The sequence below is a fragment of the Orycteropus afer genome, unplaced genomic scaffold, assembly GCF_000298275.1.
Source record: "Orycteropus afer afer isolate SDZICR_OR568_19922 unplaced genomic scaffold, OryAfe1.0 scaffold00501, whole genome shotgun sequence".
Taxonomy (NCBI): Eukaryota; Metazoa; Chordata; class Mammalia; order Tubulidentata; family Orycteropodidae; genus Orycteropus; species Orycteropus afer.
Genome location: NW_006922088.1, coordinates 1879154 through 1898365, shown reverse-complemented (window position 1 = coordinate 1898365; position 19212 = coordinate 1879154). Strand labels below are relative to the sequence as shown.

The 19212-nt window shown below is 59.7% G+C and overlaps 1 protein-coding gene across 1 annotated transcript in view; it reads left to right on the top strand.

The window, feature by feature from the left end:
* The window catches only part of FLNC (filamin C), a 28719-nt gene extending 10497 nt beyond the window's left edge, over nucleotides 1-18222 (top strand). The window contains 37 exon segments of the mRNA XM_042782900.1: nucleotides 4-99; nucleotides 190-303; nucleotides 1642-1785; nucleotides 1990-2113; nucleotides 2340-2500; nucleotides 2752-2842; nucleotides 2930-3099; nucleotides 3287-3404; nucleotides 3495-3757; nucleotides 4158-4755; nucleotides 5773-5946; nucleotides 6054-6216; nucleotides 6455-6615; nucleotides 7554-7721; nucleotides 7801-7924; nucleotides 8415-8571; nucleotides 8647-8836; nucleotides 8999-9022; nucleotides 9134-9381; nucleotides 10045-10143; nucleotides 10425-10524; nucleotides 10774-10914; nucleotides 11148-11276; nucleotides 11364-11537; nucleotides 12421-12582; nucleotides 12681-12884; nucleotides 13281-13433; nucleotides 13519-13641; nucleotides 13780-14022; nucleotides 14221-14490; nucleotides 14584-14721; nucleotides 14993-15108; nucleotides 16265-16397; nucleotides 16489-16665; nucleotides 16847-17065; nucleotides 17701-17910; nucleotides 18035-18222. Coding sequence (XP_042638834.1) covers nucleotides 4-99; nucleotides 190-303; nucleotides 1642-1785; nucleotides 1990-2113; nucleotides 2340-2500; nucleotides 2752-2842; nucleotides 2930-3099; nucleotides 3287-3404; nucleotides 3495-3757; nucleotides 4158-4755; nucleotides 5773-5946; nucleotides 6054-6216; nucleotides 6455-6615; nucleotides 7554-7721; nucleotides 7801-7924; nucleotides 8415-8571; nucleotides 8647-8836; nucleotides 8999-9022; nucleotides 9134-9381; nucleotides 10045-10143; nucleotides 10425-10524; nucleotides 10774-10914; nucleotides 11148-11276; nucleotides 11364-11537; nucleotides 12421-12582; nucleotides 12681-12884; nucleotides 13281-13433; nucleotides 13519-13641; nucleotides 13780-14022; nucleotides 14221-14490; nucleotides 14584-14721; nucleotides 14993-15108; nucleotides 16265-16397; nucleotides 16489-16665; nucleotides 16847-17065; nucleotides 17701-17910; nucleotides 18035-18222 — 6267 coding nt within the window.
* The last annotated feature ends 990 nt before the right edge of the window (nucleotides 18223-19212 follow it).

Below are 19212 nucleotides of genomic sequence, written 5' to 3'. Positions count from 1 at the left end.
GAGTACGCCGTACATGTCATCTGTGACGACGAGGACATCCGAGACTCTCCTTTCATCGCCCACATCCAGCCGGCCCCACCCGACTGCTTCCCAGATAAGGTGCGGCCCCGGCTCCTCACACCAGGCCGGGGGGTTGCTGAGCTGGCCCTCCCCCAGCTCCCACCCAGCCTCTGCTCTTGCCCCTGACAGGTGAAGGCCTTTGGGCCTGGTCTGGAGCCCACTGGCTGCATCGTGGACAAGCCTGCAGAGTTCACCATTGATGCCCGCTTAGCTGGCAAGGGAGACCTGAAGCTCTATGCCCAGGTGGGCCATCGCCCAGTCTCTGTTGCCCTCACTGGGGGTAGGAGCCCTAAGAGGGCCGGGGCAGGCTAGGGGCAGGGCCCTCCAGGCAGGAAGTTGTAGCATCTGGGAATGTCAGGGCCCATTCTCAGGGGTCCACAAGTGCTGTGCTATTGTGTGTTATCCAGTCGGTTCCAGCTCATAGCAGCCCAATAGGACAGAGTAGAACTGCCCCATAGGGTTTCCTAGACTGTATCTTTATGGGAGCAGCTCCCCAAGTCTTTTCACCCAAGGAGCAGCTATCTGGTGGGTTTGAACCACTACCTTTCGTTTAGAAGCTGAGTGCTTTAACCATCGTACTACTAGGGGTACTTTAAAAAATACGTTTTAACGATTATAACAATATTTATCTCTGCACTAATCATTTGTAATTGAAGGATGATTTCATTGAATGAGACATTGGCTTCCTAAGTCAGTTTCTTAAATTGGTGCCCATTGACCCCTAGAGGTATGAACATATCCTTGAAGGTCAGTGCAAGAGGATGGTTCATCTTTCAAAAGTCATTATTCATAATTTAAGAACCTGATGTAACTCCCTCATCAACTGTAACACATGGGGTCACTGTGAGTCTGAATTGACTCCTCCCAGAGTGGATTTGGTTTTGGGTTTTTTTTCCTCCTCCAAGAACACTCCTATAGGAAGGAGCTCTGGTGGTGCAGTGCCTAAGGCATTTGACTGCTAACCCTAAGCCTGGCGGTTCAAACCCACCAGCCCCTCCTCGGAAGGAAGGTTGGGCAATCTACTTCCGTAGTGATACTGCCGCGGAAACCCAAGGAGGGGTCGCTATGAGTCGGGTCCAACTCCACGGCAGTGAGTTAGTCTTTAACAACACACTTCAGAGATGAGCAAACCTTGGATAGGAGAAGGGTCTCACAGATGGCCTGGAACCTGGTCTTCTGGCTCCCAAAGTGGGCTCTGGCCACTAGAGCACAGGGCACTGGGCTCCACGGGCCTGACGTCAGGGGTGAGGGGGCAGTGAGCATGTCACCCACTGCCAGTGAGTTGATTCTTGCTCATGGTGACCCTATAGTACAGATGGAACTGTCCCATAGGGTTCCCAAGGCTGTAAATCTTTACAGAAACAGATTCCTTATCTTTCTCCTGCGGAGCAGCTGGTGGGTTTGAACTGTTGGACTTTTGGTTAGCAGCCGAATGTTTTAACCACTATGCCAACAGAGCTCCTAGTGAGCATGTAGGCGTGGGTAAGGAGGATGGCTGAGTCTGACATGAGGCCAGCAGAGGGCTTAGTGCTCTGAGGAGGCCAAAGCCCACTCAGAGCCCTGCCTGGGGAATGTCCACAGGATGCTGAGGGCTGCCCTATCGACGTCAAAGTCATCCCCAATGGCGACGGCACCTTCCGCTGCTCCTACGTGCCCACCAAGCCCATCAAGCACACCATCATCATCTCCTGGGGAGGCGTCAATGTGCCCAAGAGCCCCTTCCGGGTTTGTTCCCCCATGCCCTGCCCCATACCTGCTGCCAGAGGTCCCAGAGGGAAGGCCACGCAGGACGTGCTGGCTGTCCCTGGGCTCTGCCACCCCTCCCCATCTCCAGGCCCGCATAAAGAGCCTAAGGCTGGGATGGGTAGTGCTGGGGACACAGTGGGTTTGAGGGAGGGGTACCATGCTGACCAACACCCCTTCCCACAGGTGAATGTGGGAGAGGGCAGTCACCCTGAACGGGTGAAGGTGTATGGCCCCGGTGTGGAGAAGACAGGCCTCAAGGCCAATGAGCCTACCTACTTCACCGTGGACTGCAGCGAGGCAGGCCAAGGTATAAGCCCAGCCCTGGAGTGGTAGGTGGGGCCAGGCCTGGAGGCGGGTCATGGGTGGGTCTTGGCAAAGTGTGGGGCCCGGGGGTGGCCCAGGGTGGGTGGGGCTCAGGGTCCTGTCCAGGCTCAAGGCCCCAACATGGTTCCAGCAACTGGGCTCCTGTGGGACTGGTCAGGTGGAGGGGTGGTTGAGCCCCAACTCACAGCCAGGTGACTGCCTCTCCTCAGGCGATGTGAGCATTGGCATCAAGTGTGCCCCTGGCGTGGTGGGCCCTGCAGAGGCTGACATTGACTTTGACATCATCAAGAATGACAATGACACCTTCACAGTCAAGTACACGCCCCCGGGGGCTGGCCGCTACACTATCATGGTGCTGTTCGCCAACCAGGTACCTCAGTCTCTTGGAGGAGCAGGCAGTTTGAGATGCTGTTGCTTAGAGGCAGGGAAGAGCTGAGGGAGCACAAGTCCACAGACATTTATTGAGAACTTCCTGGGTATGGTTGGTGGGCTGTGGGAGAAGCTGAGGGGGCCCTTTGAGAGCCTGGCTTGTCCATAGTGGGTCCTCTGGGAATATCTTGTCAGTGTATCCAGCCCAGATCAGGGATACAGCCCCCCTGACCAAGCCTTCCCCCCACCCAGGAGATCCCTGCCAGTCCCTTCCACATCAAGGTGGACCCCTCCCACGATGCCAGCAAGGTCAAGGCTGAGGGCCCAGGGCTGAACCGCACAGGTAGGCATCTGGGCAGGGGTCGGGCTGGACTACATTGGGGTGAGTTAGCCACCAGGCCCTTACCAGCATCTCGTGGGGGTTCCCCAGGTGTGGAAGTTGGGAAGCCGACTCACTTCACAGTGCTGACCAAGGGTGCCGGCAAGGCCAAGCTGGATGTGCACTTTGCCGGGGCAGCCAAGGGCGAGGCTGTGCGGGACTTTGAGATCATTGACAACCACGACTACTCCTACACGGTCAAGTACACAGCTGTCCAGCAGGTGCGCCCACCCCCCCCCGGCCCACCTGGGTCTGGTTTCCTCCCTCAGGTCTCATAGGGTCAGTTCTGTATTCCTGGCCTCCTGGCTGCCTCCCTGTCCTCTCTCTTGCTACGGGCCTCTGAGTCAAGGAGACCGTGCTGAGCTGTGTCCGAGGCACCCAGCTCTGACCTGCTGTTGTACCCAATAGGGCAACATGGCAGTGACAGTGACTTATGGTGGGGACCCTGTCCCCAAGAGCCCCTTTGTGGTGAATGTGGCACCCCCGTTGGACCTCAGCAAAGTCAAAGTGCAAGGCCTTAACAGCAGTAAGTGGGCGAGAGCTGCTCTGGGAGGGAGGGAGTGTTGGGTGGGCTGGGCTGGAGTCTCTGCTCACAGTGCCTGTGCTCCCTACACAGAGGTGGCTGTGGGGCAGGAGCAGGCATTCACCGTGAACACACGTGGGGCCGGCGGGCAGGGCCAGCTGGATGTGCGGATGACCTCACCCTCAAGACGGCCCATCCCCTGCAAGCTGGAGCCTGGGGGTGGGGCCGAAACCCAGGCTGTGCGCTACATGCCCCCTGAGGAGGGGCCCTACAAGGTAGACATCACCTATGATGGCCACCTGGTACCTGGAAGCCCCTTTGCTGTGGAAGGTGTTCTGCCACCTGACCCCTCCAAGGTGAGGAGACAGGGCAGTTGGGGGCTGGTGGTTGCGGGGGGGAGATGGATGAGTCACAGGGACACAGGCCAGAGGGACTTGGGTACTTGGGAGTGGGCACAGCCAGGGACCCAGGGCCAGAGTTCCCCTACCCCAGGACCTGCTCTGAAGACAACTCGATGATTAAGAGCCAGCCTTGGAGCCAGAGTGGGCTTCAGTCTCAGGTCCACTAACTAGACAGATTCCTTCTCTTCCTGCCTCTGTCTACTCTCTGGACTTGCTATAAGGGGTAGCACTGAGTACGCAGTCTACTGTAGCTGCTATGACTGAAGGGGCTTAGCTGGGTGGAGAGCTGGGGATGGGGGTGGGGCACAGGAGCAGCCAGGCTTAGGGGACCCACACTTCCTGCTTCTCCCCCCAGGTTTGTGCTTACGGCCCTGGTCTCAAGGGTGGGCTGGTGGGCAGCCCAGCGCCATTCTCCATCGACACCAAGGGGGCTGGCACAGGTGGCCTGGGGCTGACAGTGGAGGGCCCCTGTGAAGCCAAGATCGAGTGCCAGGACAACGGTGATGGCTCATGTGCGGTCAGCTACCTGCCCACAGAGCCGGGCGAGTACACCATCAACATCCTGTTTGCCGAGGCCCACATCCCTGGCTCGCCCTTTAAGGCCACCATCCGGCCTGTGTTTGACCCAAGCAAGGTGCGGGCTAGTGGGCCAGGCCTGGAGCGTGGCAAGGTTGGTGAGGCCGCCACCTTCACCGTGGACTGCTCGGAGGCGGGCGAGGCTGAGCTGACCATTGAGATCCTCTCAGACGCCGGCGTCAAGGCCGAGGTGCTGATCCACAACAACGCCGACGGCACCTACCACATCACCTACAGCCCCGCCTTCCCCGGCACCTACACCATCACTATCAAGTATGGCGGGCACCCTGTACCCAAGTTCCCCACCCGTGTCCACGTGCAGCCCGCTGTTGACACCAGCGGCATCAAGGTCTCTGGGCCTGGCGTGGAGCCTCACGGTGAGGGCTTGGGGGGTACTAGGGGAGGGGAGGGGCCTGGGGAGAAGTCCCAGGGTCCTGAGGGACTCAGACAGCTCAGAGGAGGAGCCCAGGGGAAGGGCAGGCCACGGAGGGGAAATTGGCATCTGCTCTCGTGGCACAACTGTGTCTGCCCACTGGTGTTTCTCTGTGGAGATTCTCTACTTCCACCAGATGAAGGGGTACCTGATTCAGAAAAAGGGGTTGCTACTAACTTACTAGGAGCTCTGGTGGTATAGTGGATAAGGTATTTGGCTGCTACCCAGAAGGTCAGCAGTCAAACCCACCAGCCATTTTTTGGAAGGAAGATGGGGTGATCTACTTCCCTAGAGATTTGTAGCCTTGGAAACCCAACGGGAGTTGCTCTGAGTTGGATTTGACTCGATGGCAATGTGTTTCACTATGTGAAAGGTTGGTGGTTCAGATCCACCCAGACATGCCTGGGAAGAAAAGCTTAGTGATCCACTTCCAAAAAAACCAGCCACTGCAAATCCTGTGGAACATGGTTCTAACCTGGGGCCCCATGAGCCGGGCCCAACTCCAGTTCAACTGGTTTGGTGTTTTGGGCTCGGGATCCAGAAAAACTAAGAACCCTGTCCTACAGGGTACAGAGAGAGGGCATCAGGGAGTGGGTGGCAGGAGACTGTCCGCTCAGTTCAGGAGGGTTGAGTGTCTACCTGCTGGGCTGGGGGCCAGCCCTGTGCTGGGTATGGGGGCTGCAAAGAGGAATGTAAGACTTAAGGACTCACAACCTGAGGAGGGGGCTGACGTGAACAGGATGTGTCACCATGTGGTGTGAGGAGCTAAGGCAGAGGCCATGGACCAGGGTCTGGGAGCTCCCAGGGAAGATAGCAAGTGCTGGGGCTTAGCTGGAAGCTTGTAGGCCCAAGCGAGGGGCAGCCTTGGGGTACGGGGGTGAGAGGCAGCCGGGGGGGGGGGTGAGCATCTACGCGAGGGCTGCCCCCATGCTGTGCTGAACACTCCTCTCTTGGGACCCAGGTGTCCTGCGTGAGGTGACCACCGAGTTCACCGTGGATGCAAGGTCCCTAACAGCCACGGGAGGGAACCACGTGACAGCACGTGTGCTCAACCCCTCGGGTGCTAAGACAGACACCTACGTGACAGACAATGGGGACGGCACCTACCGAGTGCAGTATACGGCCTATGAAGAGGGTGAGAGGCCGGCGGGGGGTCAGGGCGGGGGTCTGGGTCCCAGTGGCCTGGGGTGGGCTGGGTGAATGCACTCCCCCCACACTGACTCCTCGCGCTCTGGCTTCCAGGCGTGCACTTGGTGGAGGTGCTGTATGATGAGGTAGCTGTGCCCAAGAGCCCCTTCCGAGTGGGCGTGACAGAGGGCTGCGACCCCACCCGAGTCCGGGCCTTTGGGCCAGGCCTGGAAGGCGGCTTGGTCAACAAGGCCAACCGCTTCACTGTGGAGACCAGGTATCCTTTCCTTCCTGACCTTAACCCTGAGGTTGAGGTCATCCTGTCTTTCTGTCCTTCTTTGTGTGCCTCACCCCAACCCCATCCCTTCTCAAGGGGTGGCCCAGGGGCAAGCCTTTCCGGTATCCCACATCAGCCCTGGTAGCTCAGCCCGCCTCAGCTGGGCCCCTAGCAGCCTGCCCTCCTGCACCTCCGCCTCTCCTGGTCCTAGCTGAGCTGAGGGGCTGTCGTCTTACAGGGGAGCTGGCACCGGAGGCCTAGGCCTGGCCATTGAGGGCCCCTCGGAAGCAAAGATGTCCTGCAAGGACAACAAGGATGGCAGCTGCACTGTAGAGTACATCCCCTTCACCCCTGGAGACTACGACGTCAATATCACCTTTGGGGGACGGCCCATCCCAGGTGCGCAGCGAGGGCTGGGGCGAGGGCAGCAGGGTGCATGCTCAGTGAGGGAAACTAGAAGGAGGCCGGATGTGGAGGTTTGAAGAGAGGACCCCTAGGAGCAGGGCCAGGGAGTAGCCTAGGTCGAGGGAGAACACGGACAGGGAGGCTCTGGCGCTAGGGGCAGGGCCGAGAGCCAGGGTGTGGCTGCTGCTGTCACAGCCCTCCACATCACCCCCCGAGGCCCAGCCCTAGCATCCTAGTCCCCACCTGGGATGCAGCCTTGGGCATGCAGATCCCACAGACTGTCAGGGGAAGACTGCCTCGCTGCCCTCTGCCTGCAGCCACGGAGTTCCTGTCGCCCTGCTCCCCTGCAGGGCAGAGCTACCGGCTGGGCCCCTCTCCAGTTAGTGCATAATCCAGGCCTGCTCAAATTTCCTCACCATATTTTACCTAACTTCACATATTTTTTATTATATCAACCACAATATCAACAGTGCATGTCTTTTTAAAGTAGTCCATTTTTAACCCACTGCCCTTGAGTCGATTCCAACTCATAGCGACTCTATAGGACAGGGTTGCCCCATAGGGTTTTTGAGGCTGTACATCTTTACAGAAGCAGATTGCCTCACTTTTCTCCCACAGAGTAGCTGGTGGGTTCGAACCACCGACCTTTTGCTTAATAGCCCAATGCTTTAACCACAGCACCACCAGAGCTCTTTTGTTACTGATTTAGGAAGGCGTTTTCCAGGCCTGTGGCCCAAATGAGTGAGGCCTGTCCAGCTTCAGCCTGGGCCCAAGTTCATTTATTCTTGTTTCTGTTTTCTTAGCAAGTCCCTAAGCATGTCATGCTGCTTTGGCCTGCCTGTGGAAAGAAATTCCTCCTCCTGGGTTGGTCCCCTGGTATCAGGGAGGCCCTCCCAGGCAGGTGGCAGGGGCTGACACCCTTCTTCTTGCAGGGAGCCCGTTCAGGGTACCAGTGAAGGATGTGGTGGACCCAGGAAAGGTGAAGTGCTCGGGGCCAGGCCTGGGGGCTGGCGTCAGGGCCCGGGTCCCCCAGACCTTCACAGTGGACTGCAGCCAGGCTGGCCGGGCCCCCCTGCAGGTGGCCGTACTGGGCCCTACAGGTATGGACCGTCTGGAACAGTTGGAGGGAGATGGGATGGGGTGCTGAGAGGCGCTGCTAAAACCTGCTCCCCTGCCCAGGTGTAGCCGAGCCCGTAGAGGTGCGTGACAACGGGGACGGCACTCACACTGTCCACTACACCCCGGCCACTGATGGGCCCTACACGGTAGCCGTGAAGTATGCTGACCAAGAGGTGCCACGCAGGTGAGGCCCAGCTGCCGCGCCCACGCCGTGGCTGAGCTCAGGGGCCCTCCCAGGGCCATAGCTGCAGGGCCCTTACCCAGCTTTGCTCTGTCCCAGCCGCCCCAGCTGCTTCGCCACCCCAGGGCTCCCTCTCTGGCTCCTCCTTCTCCGCCCTGGAGTCAGCGTAGCCCCAGGGGCTCCCCTCGGGCTAAGCGTTTATTGCCTGAAGCTACAAAACCGCACCTGGGGGAAAGGGCTGTAAGCCGGGCGAGGGTGTTCTTTGGACCCTCAGACGAACCATAGCCTCTTCCTGGGGAAGGAGGAGGCCATGCTCAGGCTCTGCCATGGGGTCCCCCAGGGGCCTTTCCCAAGACTCAGGATGGGAGCTAAACCCTGGGAGCTGGCTCTTTTCCTTCCTGCCCATGCATGTGGGGAGGACTCCAGGCCCAACATGGGATGGGATGCCCCCTTCTGACCCGTAGCCAACTGTCCATCCCTTCTGCCTCTTAAGCCCCTTCAAGATCAAGGTGCTCCCAGCCCATGATGCCAGCAAGGTGCGGGTCAGCGGGCCTGGTCTCAACGCCTCGGGCATCCCTGCCAGCTTCCCTGTGGAGTTCACCATTGATGCCCGGGATGCCGGGGAGGGGTTGCTCACTGTCCAGATCCTGGTGAGTCTCCATGGGCCCCCCTGCCTCAGGTCCAGCCCAGGCTCGGGCAGGCCTTGACCACTGCTGCTCCCCTAGGACCCTGAGGGCAAGCCCAAGAAGGCCAACATCCGAGACAACGGGGATGGCACTTACACTGTGTCCTATCTGCCGGACATGAGTGGCCGGTACACCATCACCATCAAGTACGGCGGTGACGAGATCCCGTACTCACCCTTCTGCATTCACGCCCTGCCCACGGGGGATGCCAGCAAGTGCCTCGTCACAGGTGGGCACCCACCCGCCCCCATCTGCCTCTGCTTACCACGGGCACACCTCCTCAAAGCCCTCCAGGTCCCAGGCCCAGTCCCCAGCGGGCCCGTCCTCCCCCCTCCCAGCCTTCCACCCAATCCAGGGTCTATACACCCTCACACTCTTGTTCTCTTTCCAGTGTCCATCGGCGGCCATGGCCTGGGTGAGTGCCTCCATCTTCTTGCTGAGGGCCAGGTGGCATAGGACAGCAGGGAACAGGGAGGGGCTGGGCTCAGCCCCCACTGGCCCCTGACTTGGCACCTTTGTGTGGCAGGCGCCTGCCTGGGTCCCCGCATCCAGATCGGGGAGGAGACGGTGATCACCGTGGACGCCAAGGCAGCAGGCAAGGGGAAGGTGACATGCACAGTGTCCACGCCTGATGGGGCCGAGCTTGACGTGGACGTGGTTGAGAACCACGATGGCACCTTTGACATCTACTACACAGCGCCCGAGCCGGGCAAGTACGTCATCACCATTCGCTTCGGAGGCGAGCACATCCCCAACAGCCCCTTCCACGTGCTGGTAAGCTCCAGGCCGCGACGGGAGTGTGTGTTGGGGGGGTTCTCTCAGCTGTGGCAAGGCTCGGGGGGCTGGGGCGGACTCTCCCAGCAGCAGCAGGAATCGCAGACCTGTGCCAACATCTGATGATTCTAGGCCAGGTGCTGGGACCACATTTCCCAAAGTGCCTGGGGAGCCTAGCCCTGCCTCTGGCCGCATGGATGGTGAGGCCCACTCTGGAGGAACTCATTTTCCTCTTGACCCTCACACCCAGTGTCCCCGGCATCATCTCCCCAGAGGTGGCCCTGCAGGAGGATGCAGAGGGTGAAGCAACCAAGGCATCTGTCCTGCCCTCTGGGCAGCTCAGGATTTTGGGTCCCTGGGCTAGCCCAGGAGTCCCTCAGGGGCACAAACGATTAAACGCTGGACTGCTAACTGAAAGCTTGGTGGTTCGAACCCACCGGAGGCACCTTGGAAGAAAGATCTGTCTGCTTCCGAAAGGTCCCAGCCACGAAAACCCGCTAGGGCAGTTCTACTCTGAAACACGTGTGGTCATCAGTCAGAATCGACTCCATGGCAACTGGTCTGGATTTTTGGATTTGGGGGTCAGGCTGGAGTTAGCTCCTGGTCCCTTGAGCTGAGTGCATGGCCTGCCACACTTGTGGTCTCCGAGACTTGCCTCCCCAGGCGTGTGACCATTTGGCCCACGTGGAGGAGCTACACCGGCCCTAGGCTCCTTACTGGCCTGGTGCCTACCCTGCACACTGGCTACTGTCGCCTCCACCAGTCCAGCTCTCCTCTGCTTCACTTCTTCTGATCCTCAGCGCCCAGAGCTGCTGGGCACATTGTTTGGGGCCTCTTGGGGAGCAGGTGGGAGCTAGGCTGGGCAGGTGGACCCCAGTGGGGGGGTGCACACATCGCTTCTCTTGCAGCTGACAGGCCTCTCCTGCCTGAGTTCACCATTAACTATCTTGTTCTTTCCTGAATTCTCTTTGATTTCAGTCATGGCTCAGGCCAAGTGCCCCAGGCCTTCCACAGCTAATGCCTGTTCCCTCTCACCCACTCAGGCCACCGAGGAGCCTGTGGTACCCGTGGAGCCCATGGAGTCCATGCTACGACCCTTCAACCTGGTCATCCCCTTCACCGTGCAGAAAGGGGAGCTCACAGGTATTGCCTGGGGCCTTCCTCCAGGCCTACCCTCACCTTGGAGATGAAAACCGGGGCCCAGAGAGGGGACGTGAGCTACCCAAGGCCACACAGCAAGCTGGCAGAGCTGAAACTCAGCCTGAAGTCTGCTGTCTCTGGACACTTGGTCTCTGGGTAGACACAGAACCACACAGGAGTGGGGGCCTGGGCCAGCAGGGGGTTTGTGGTGGGAGCAGCCGGGGTCCTGTGGTAACCATGTCTGCCCGGCAGGGGAGGTGCGGATGCCTTCCGGGAAAACTGCACGACCCAACATCACAGACAACAAGGACGGCACCATCACGGTGAGGTACTCGCCCACCGAGAAGGGCCTGCACCAGATGGGCATCAAGTATGACGGCAACCACATCCCTGGTGAGCGGGGCCAGTTGGTGAGGGGAGCCACGCCACTTCATTCTCAGCTTGCTTCCAGCAAATCCATCTTGAGTGGCTGCTGTATGCAGACATGAGGCTGGGCCCGGTGGGAGGCAGACTGCCACCAGTCAGCTCCCAGAGGCACAGACACAGGCTCGGGGGGAGGCTGCTGGGTGCCAAGGTGGGCTCAGCCCCTGGCCCCCCACTGACCCAACCCCCTGTGTTGTCCCCAGGGAGCCCCCTGCAGTTCTATGTGGACGCCATCAACAGTCGCCATGTGAGTGCCTACGGGCCAGGCCTGAGCCACGGCATGGTCAACAAGCCGGCCACCTTCACCATCGTCACCAAGGATGCTGGGGAAGGTAGGGGCTGCAGGCACAGGGTTGGGGTTGGGGATCAGCGAAGCACTGCAGAGAGGCAGGACCTCCTAGTCCCACCTCCACCTACAGGTGGTCTGTCCCTGGCTGTGGAGGGCCCATCCAAGGCAGAGATCACCTGCAAGGACAACAAAGATGGCACCTGCACTGTGTCCTACCTGCCCACGGCGCCCGGGGACTACAGCATCATTGTGCGCTTCGATGACAAGCACATCCCGGGGAGTCCCTTCACAGCCAAGATCACAGGTGGGGTGGACACACTGGCACGTACAGCAACACACACTACACACACGTTCATGCCCACGTGCACATATGTGCACATGCCACATACTATTCACACACCTATGCACATACTACACATGTGCACACACGTGCATGCACATGTGCAAACACACAGTACACACTGTGAACACGCATGTATACACAGTGCACACACTGCACACATGTGTGTGCGCACATGTACACACATTCATACACATGTGTGCACATACACTACACACATATGCACACACATGCCCAGCATATGGTGTATTTTCAAGCCCAGTGTGTTGAGTCACTCCAGACATGAGGGCAGAGGCCCCTCGTGTGAGAGGTCATTTGGGATAAATGTAAAGATTATTTTCTACAGCAGGTAGGAAACGTTCCACCACCCCTGTGCTCGGAAACGTAGGATCTCATTCAGTCTTTGCAGGAACTCTCAAGGCATCAGGGTGTTAGTAATCTCTCCTCGCAGACAAGGAAACCAGTCCCTGAGTTTAGGCAGCTTGCTCAGAGCCACACTCATCAGGGCTGGCGCTGAGGTCTGGGTGGTCCAGCCTAGTGTTTTATTTCTGCAAAACCACATGACTCAAGATTAAAATACCCAAAGGTTCTTTTTGGGGCTTGACACGTTTGGGAAGGATGCATCTGCAGAGGTTCTCTGAGGGGAGCTGGGGTGCTAGGCCCAGCAGCAGTTTCTGGCAGCTAATGTGGGATTGAAGCCATGCTGCCCCAGGCCTCAGGCCTCTGTGTGCCTGCGTGTGGCCTCCAGACTCAAACTGAGTCCAGCAGGGCCTGCCAGTTCTCCTGAACCCCACGACAGCAGCACCGACATGGAGTAGCAACTCCCTGATCCCCAAACCTCCTCTAGGGGACGACTCGATGAGGACGTCACAGCTGAACGTGGGCACATCCACGGATGTGTCACTGAAGATCACAGAGAGTGACCTGAGCCAGTTGACCGCCAGCATCCGTGCCCCCTCAGGCAACGAGGAGCCCTGTCTGCTCAAGCGCCTGCCCAACCGGCACATCGGTGAGCACCGCGCCCAGCAGGAGCCTGGGAGGAGGGGCTGGGAGGACAGGGATGCCCGGCCAGACCCAGGCCCGTGCCTGATGCCCACATCTCTACAGGGATCTCCTTCACCCCCAAGGAGGTGGGGGAGCACGTGGTGAGCGTGCGCAAGAGTGGCAAGCACGTCACCAACAGCCCCTTCAAGATCCTCGTGGGGCCATCTGAGATCGGGGACGCCAGCAAGGTGCGGGTCTGGGGCAAGGGCCTGTCTGAGGGGCACACCTTCCAGGTGGCAGAGTTCATCGTGGACACACGCAATGCAGGTATGTCTGCCAGAGCCCCCAGGGGTGTCCAGCTTCAGCTGGTGCTGCCTTCTCCCTGGCCAGACCCTCCTCCCTGCACTCCCAGAACCTACTGGGATTTACATTCTGGGGGCATGAACATCCCCGTGTCACCCCAAAGGGAAAGTCCAGCTGTCCTGAGGCTCTGTTTCTCCCTCATTCCCTGGAACCCGAGAGACCTACCTCAGGGAATTTTCCAGACCTACCTTCAGCTCTCAAGGGAGTGCTTGGCTCACTCTCCTGCCAAGCGCATCAGTAGTGGTCACTGTGCACAATGGGTCCCCACTCTGTGCAGAGCCTGCGGTCTGGACAGAGGAGAGTGGCAGTGGGCAGTGGACAGCAGGGACCAAAGGAGACGTGTCCCTCTCTTTCTCCCAGGTTATGGAGGCCTGGGGCTGAGTATCGAAGGCCCTAGCAAGGTGGACATCAACTGCGAGGACATGGAGGACGGCACGTGCAAAGTTACCTACTGCCCCACAGAGCCCGGCACCTACATCATCAACATCAAGTTCGCCGACAAGCACGTGCCTGGTGAGGCTCTGGGCTGCAGTGGGCAGGGGAGACCAGTAGGCTAGTGGTGATGGTCTGAGAGCCTGACCCTTCTTCTTCCCTGCAGGAAGCCCGTTCACTGTGAAGGTCACTGGTGAGGGCCGCATGAAGGAGAGCATCACACGGCGCAGACAGGCACCATCCATTGCCACCATCGGCAGCACCTGCGACCTCAACCTCAAGATCCCAGGTGGGAGCTGGGAGAGCCTGGGCAGGGCAGGTGCTGGTGGGACGGGGCTGCGGCTGGCTGTGGAGCAGCTCCTGGAGGTTCAGCCCTGGGTCTCTCTCACCGAACCCGCCTCCTCTCTCTGGGTGTTTCACCCCACAGGGAACTGGTTCCAGATGGTGTCAGCCCAGGAGCGCCTGACACGCACCTTCACACGCAGCAGCCACACGTACACACGCACCGAGCGCACAGAGATCAGCAAGACGCGAGGCGGGGAGACCAAGCGGGAGGTGCGGGTGGAGGAGTCCACCCAGGTGGGCGGAGACCCTTTCCCTGCCGTCTTCGGGGACTTCCTGGGCCGGGAACGCCTGGGCTCCTTTGGCAGCATCAGCCGGCAGCAGGAGGGTGAGCGGGGGGAGCCAGGCTGGTGGGGTCCTCGTGGGGTGGGGGTGAGGAGGGCACACCTTCCGTCTTTGGGTCAGCATAGGGAGGGGGTGGTCAGCCAGGCCCAGCTGGCCAGGGCTGGTCAGAGCCGAGGAGGGAGGAGAGGTCCTGGGCCAGGAGCTGCCCTAGCGTGGCCCTGACTGTTCCCACCCTCTGCAGGTGAGGCCAGCTCTCAGGACATGGCTGCTCAGGTGACTAGCCCGTCAGGCAAGACGGAAGCTGCAGAGATCGTGGAGGGGGAGGACAGCGCATACAGTGTGCGCTTTGTGCCCCAGGAGATGGGGCCCCACACGGTCACTGTCAAGTACCGCGGCCAGCACGTGCCCGGCAGCCCCTTCCAGTTCACAGTGGGGCCGTTGGGCGAAGGTGGGGCCCACAAGGTTCGGGCTGGAGGCACAGGGCTGGAGCGGGGTGTGGCCGGCGTGCCAGGTAAGCAGCAGGGGGCCAGGGGTGGGAGGGGGCCGGGATAGCCAGGGTGACAGTGACGGTGCTGAGAGCCACCCTGCCCTGCCCTCATCCCAGCCGAGTTCAGCATCTGGACCCGAGAGGCAGGCGCCGGGGGCCTGTCCATCGCCGTGGAAGGGCCCAGCAAGGCCGAGATTGCATTTGAGGACCGCAAGGATGGCTCCTGTGGCGTCTCCTATGTTGTCCAGGAGCCAGGTGGGTGTCACGCTAGGCGTGGGGGCTGGGTGCGCCTGACCTTCCCGGCTGCTTCTGCTCACCAGCTACTCGAGGCTACAGACACTTCATTGCCTGGCCCCTTGCTTTCTCTCTGCTCTGCCTCCCTCCACCCCACACCCCTGGGAGCGTGTGTCTGTCTCCAGAGCTGATCCCTGGTCCCAGGAGTCTATCCTGGGATAAGCCAAGCAGGGGTGGTTCGTCCCTGCCGTCCCCATCCCGGTGCCTGGGCTGATTGGCCTCCCTTCCCCAGGTGACTATGAGGTCTCCATCAAGTTCAATGATGAGCACATCCCAGATAGCCCCTTCGTGGTGCCGGTGGCCTCCCTCTCGGATGACGCCCGCCGCCTCACAGTCACCAGCCTCCAGGTGTGTGTCCCCCGACAGATGACAGTGGAGGACAGAAGTTTCCTCTGCCTGTCTGTCTAGCACAGGGCTTGGCACAAGGGGAAAGAGGAAATAAGCCCAGAGACACATCCCTTTGCCCAATCAGATGGTCCTGCCCTCGGGCTCCCAGGTTTATTTCTGGCTTCTAGTCTCATCTCCCTGTCCTTACCACCACCTGCCCCTTCCTGTTACTGGGACTTTGTCCCACCTCTGAGATTTCTAAATAAACTAGAAGCCAAAACATATTAGGCACATAAAAGAAATGCAAAATGATAGTACATAGGTTTTGCAAGCAGCTCAGAGGGGCTCATCTCTCCGTGAACTGCACGTGGCTGCCAGAGCCTGGGCTTGGACCCTCTGCCGGCCTCTGCAGGCCTGTTGGGAGTTGTAGGTAGATGGCATCCATACTCGATGAGCGAGCAGGGTCTTCCTTTTATCCTGTAATGATTGTGTGCAGAGCAGGCTCTCAGCAGACAAACTGGCACGTGCAGGCCAGCAGGGCAAGGGTTAAGGGCACATTCTGTAAGGCAGCCTGCCAGGAGAGGCCCTGAGCTCTTTCAGGGTTCCCGCCCTAGCCCCTCCCAGCTCCCCTCAGGCTTCTCTTGGTTATCCTCAGGGGCCCCGGCCCCAGGCTCACCTTCATCTCCCCCCAGAGACCTCCCTGTGCCCTCTCCAGTCCTCCCCCCTGGCCCACTTCCTCCAGGAAGCCCACCGGGGCCATCCAGGCCACACTCATCTTGCCTCCTCTGAGTAGCTGAGAGCTCACAGTCCACAAAGCTCTGTCAAGCACTTGCTTCCTCACTGTTGGGCCTGCTTTACAGTGTCTGTGGCTTTCTTCCCCAGCCTGGACTGGGCATGTTATCTTCTCCCCTGCGCCCCCTCCATTCTTGGAACACCTAGACTGGTGTCCACCTCATAGCAAGCAGATGCAGAGGGTCACAGACCCCGCCTCTGCCTCCCACCTCCCTCCTTGGCCTGTCAGGAACCTCCCCTCCAAGTGGGGCCAGCAGGCAGGGCCGGCATGGGCTGGGAGGAGGGAGCCTCCGGGCAGGGGTGACAGCGAGAGCAGGCTGGGCTGCAGAATGGCCTCTCCAGACCTGGCTCTCCGAGCAGTCAGTATCCCCTGTGGTCTCTGCAGGAGACGGGGCTCAAGGTGAACCAGCCGGCATCCTTTGCGGTGCAGCTGAACGGTGCGCGGGGTGTGATCGATGCCAGGGTGCACACGCCCTCAGGCGCGGTGGAAGAGTGCTATGTCTCCGAGCTGGACAGTGGTGAGCTGGCCCTGCCACCCCTGCCCAGGCTGGGGCTCTCAGGGAAGGCAGGGGAGGACAAAGCCTCACCCACCAACGCTCTGCCCCACAGACAAGCACACCATCCGCTTCATCCCCCATGAGAATGGCGTCCACTCCATTGATGTCAAGTTTAATGGTGCCCACATACCTGGCAGTCCCTTCAAGATCCGTGTTGGGGAGCAAAGCCAGGCAGGAGATCCAGGCCTGGTGTCAGCCTATGGCCCCGGGCTCGAGGGGGGCACTACTGGTGAGTGCTCGGGGCTGGGGTGGAGGAGGGGCCCTGGGGTCCTGTGCCACCTTGTTCTCAGGCAGGTGCAGTGATTAACCAGGCCCGAGTCCTCGCAGGGGCTGCTCAGAGGAGACGAGACCCAGTCTCGCTCTGGGCTGGAAGCTCCCCTGCTACAACCTGGCTGCCTCCGGCCCCACAGGCGTGTCATCAGAGTTCATCGTGAACACCCTGAACGCGGGCTCTGGGGCCTTGTCCGTCACCATCGATGGCCCCTCCAAGGTGCAGCTGGACTGTCGGGAATGTCCCGAGGGCCACGTAGTCACTTACACTCCCATGGCCCCTGGCAACTACCTCATTGCCATCAAGTACGGTGGCCCCCAGCACATCGTGGGCAGCCCCTTCAAGGCCAAGGTCACAGGTGAGTGCCCCAGGGTGGGGAGGTCCAGTCAGTCCAGTTGGCAGCCTAGCCCAGCCTGACGGCTCCAGCAGGCATTCCCATCCCACCGTCTGCCCTAAACATCACGGACAAGTGATTGCTAATTGAGGTTACCTGGCTTTACACAGCAAACCGTTCTCGGGGGCTGTGTGTAGTCACTGTTGACAATCATTCTCCCTGTTTATTGCTGTCACTTCCCATGACTCTTCCATCAGAAGGGCTCCTCTGCTTAAGTTCCTTCCCTCCTGACTTCCCGTCTTTCTTGCTTCCAAGAAGATAGGGGTCAGTGACTATTACAAGCTTCCCGTGTTGAAGCTACTAGAACTGTTAGTGGGCTGTGTCTTCCTTCTTAAGGAAGATCTCTTACACTGGGAATAACTCGAGTTTCCAGACAAAGCCTGGGGGCAGGGGGCGAGTCCTACCAACCAAGGACTGGAGCTGGGAGCTCGGGCACCTGTTTGAGCGGGGCTGCCGCTCCTGGGACGCTGCAGCTGAGGAATGGGGGTGGGGGTCCTTTCCTGGGTACCCAGCACCCCAAGTGCTTTAGCTTTCGGGTTGTCAGTACTGGCTGAGGACCGGGCACGAAGCCCCTCTGACCAGGCCGTTCTGCTCCGCAGGTCCCCGGCTGTCTGGGGGCCACAGCCTGCATGAAACATCCACGGTTCTGGTAGAGACTGTGACCAAGTCGTCCTCAAGCCGGGGCTCCAGCTACAGCTCCATCCCTAAGTTCTCCTCAGACGCCAGCAAGGTGGTGACGCGGGGCCCCGGGCTGTCCCAGGCCTTTGTGGGCCAGAAGAACTCCTTCACTGTGGACTGCAGCAAAGCAGGCAGGCTTGGGAGCCGGAGGGAGGCCGGCTGGGTGTGGCCAGGAGAAGAGGCTGGGGTGCAGGGTGTAAGCTGTGGTGGGTGCCGTACCTGGTGTGAACCCAGCCCTCTCGCCTCCCCCTTCAGGCACCAACATGATGATGGTGGGCGTGCATGGGCCCAAGACGCCCTGCGAGGAAGTGTACGTGAAACACATGGGCAATCGGGTGTACAACGTCACCTACACCGTCAAGGAGAAAGGGGACTACATTCTGATCGTCAAGTGGGGCGACGAAAGCGTCCCTGGAAGCCCCTTCAAAGTCAATGTGCCCTGAATCCCAAGAGTGCCTCCCCCAGCCTTGGCCCCCACCCCTCTGGCCACACACACTCACACACACTTAGATGCACCCCACCCAGGCACACATGCACCAACTCAGACATGAAAGACACCTGACTGGGTATGAGGCCAAGGGCACAACCTCCCCTCCCACCATGTCCCCTGGGGTCTTGTCTGTCTCCCAGCAGTGTCTCTCCCCTTGACTGGGACATGAGATGCCAGGCTCAGGGGAAGAAGCTGTGACACCGGGGGGTGGGGAGGTGGAGGTGGGCCAGGGAAGTCCTGAGTTTTCTGTGGGGCTGAGGCCAGCGGGGGCCTGTGTGTGTTGGGGGGTTTGTGTGTGAGAGACCACCTCAACCTGCACCGCTGGCCAGGCCTCCTCACCCTGAGGACTGCCCCAGAGCATTCAGGACTCGGAAAAGAAAGCACAATTGGGGAAGAAAACGGACCCGGAACCGCAGCAGTGCAGCACGCGGACGGTCGGGGAATGGTACTCCGAGCCAGGTTCCTGGGGGACTGAGTTCTCGCTCAAACATAGTTTTCTTTTTTTTTTTTTTACGGTTGCACAGCTCTGCCCCATGGGGGCCTTTTGTACGCACTGCGAGGCCCAGCTTTCTGGGGGGACTTTTGCACGTGTCATGCGGCTCAGCCGGGAACCGCTTAGGTGGAAAACTCCAGACCCAAATAAAGTTTGTGGCCTGTCGCAAAGGCTCTGGCTGTTTCTTGGGCTGTGCGCTCCACGCTGGCCCTTCCTCACCTGTTGTTGTTATGTGCCGCTGAGTCGGACCCAACTCATAGCGACCCCCCCTTGGGTTTCTGAGGCAGTATCACTGTGGACACTAAATCAGGTCCCAAGGAGGCTGAGGCTAGCTGGCTGTCTCCTGGAGGACTGACCTCTGGGTCAGTCATGAAAGACACCTGTTTGATAGAGATACCACCTCGGAAACCCAAGGAGGGGTGGTTATGAGTCGGAACCAACTTGATGGCA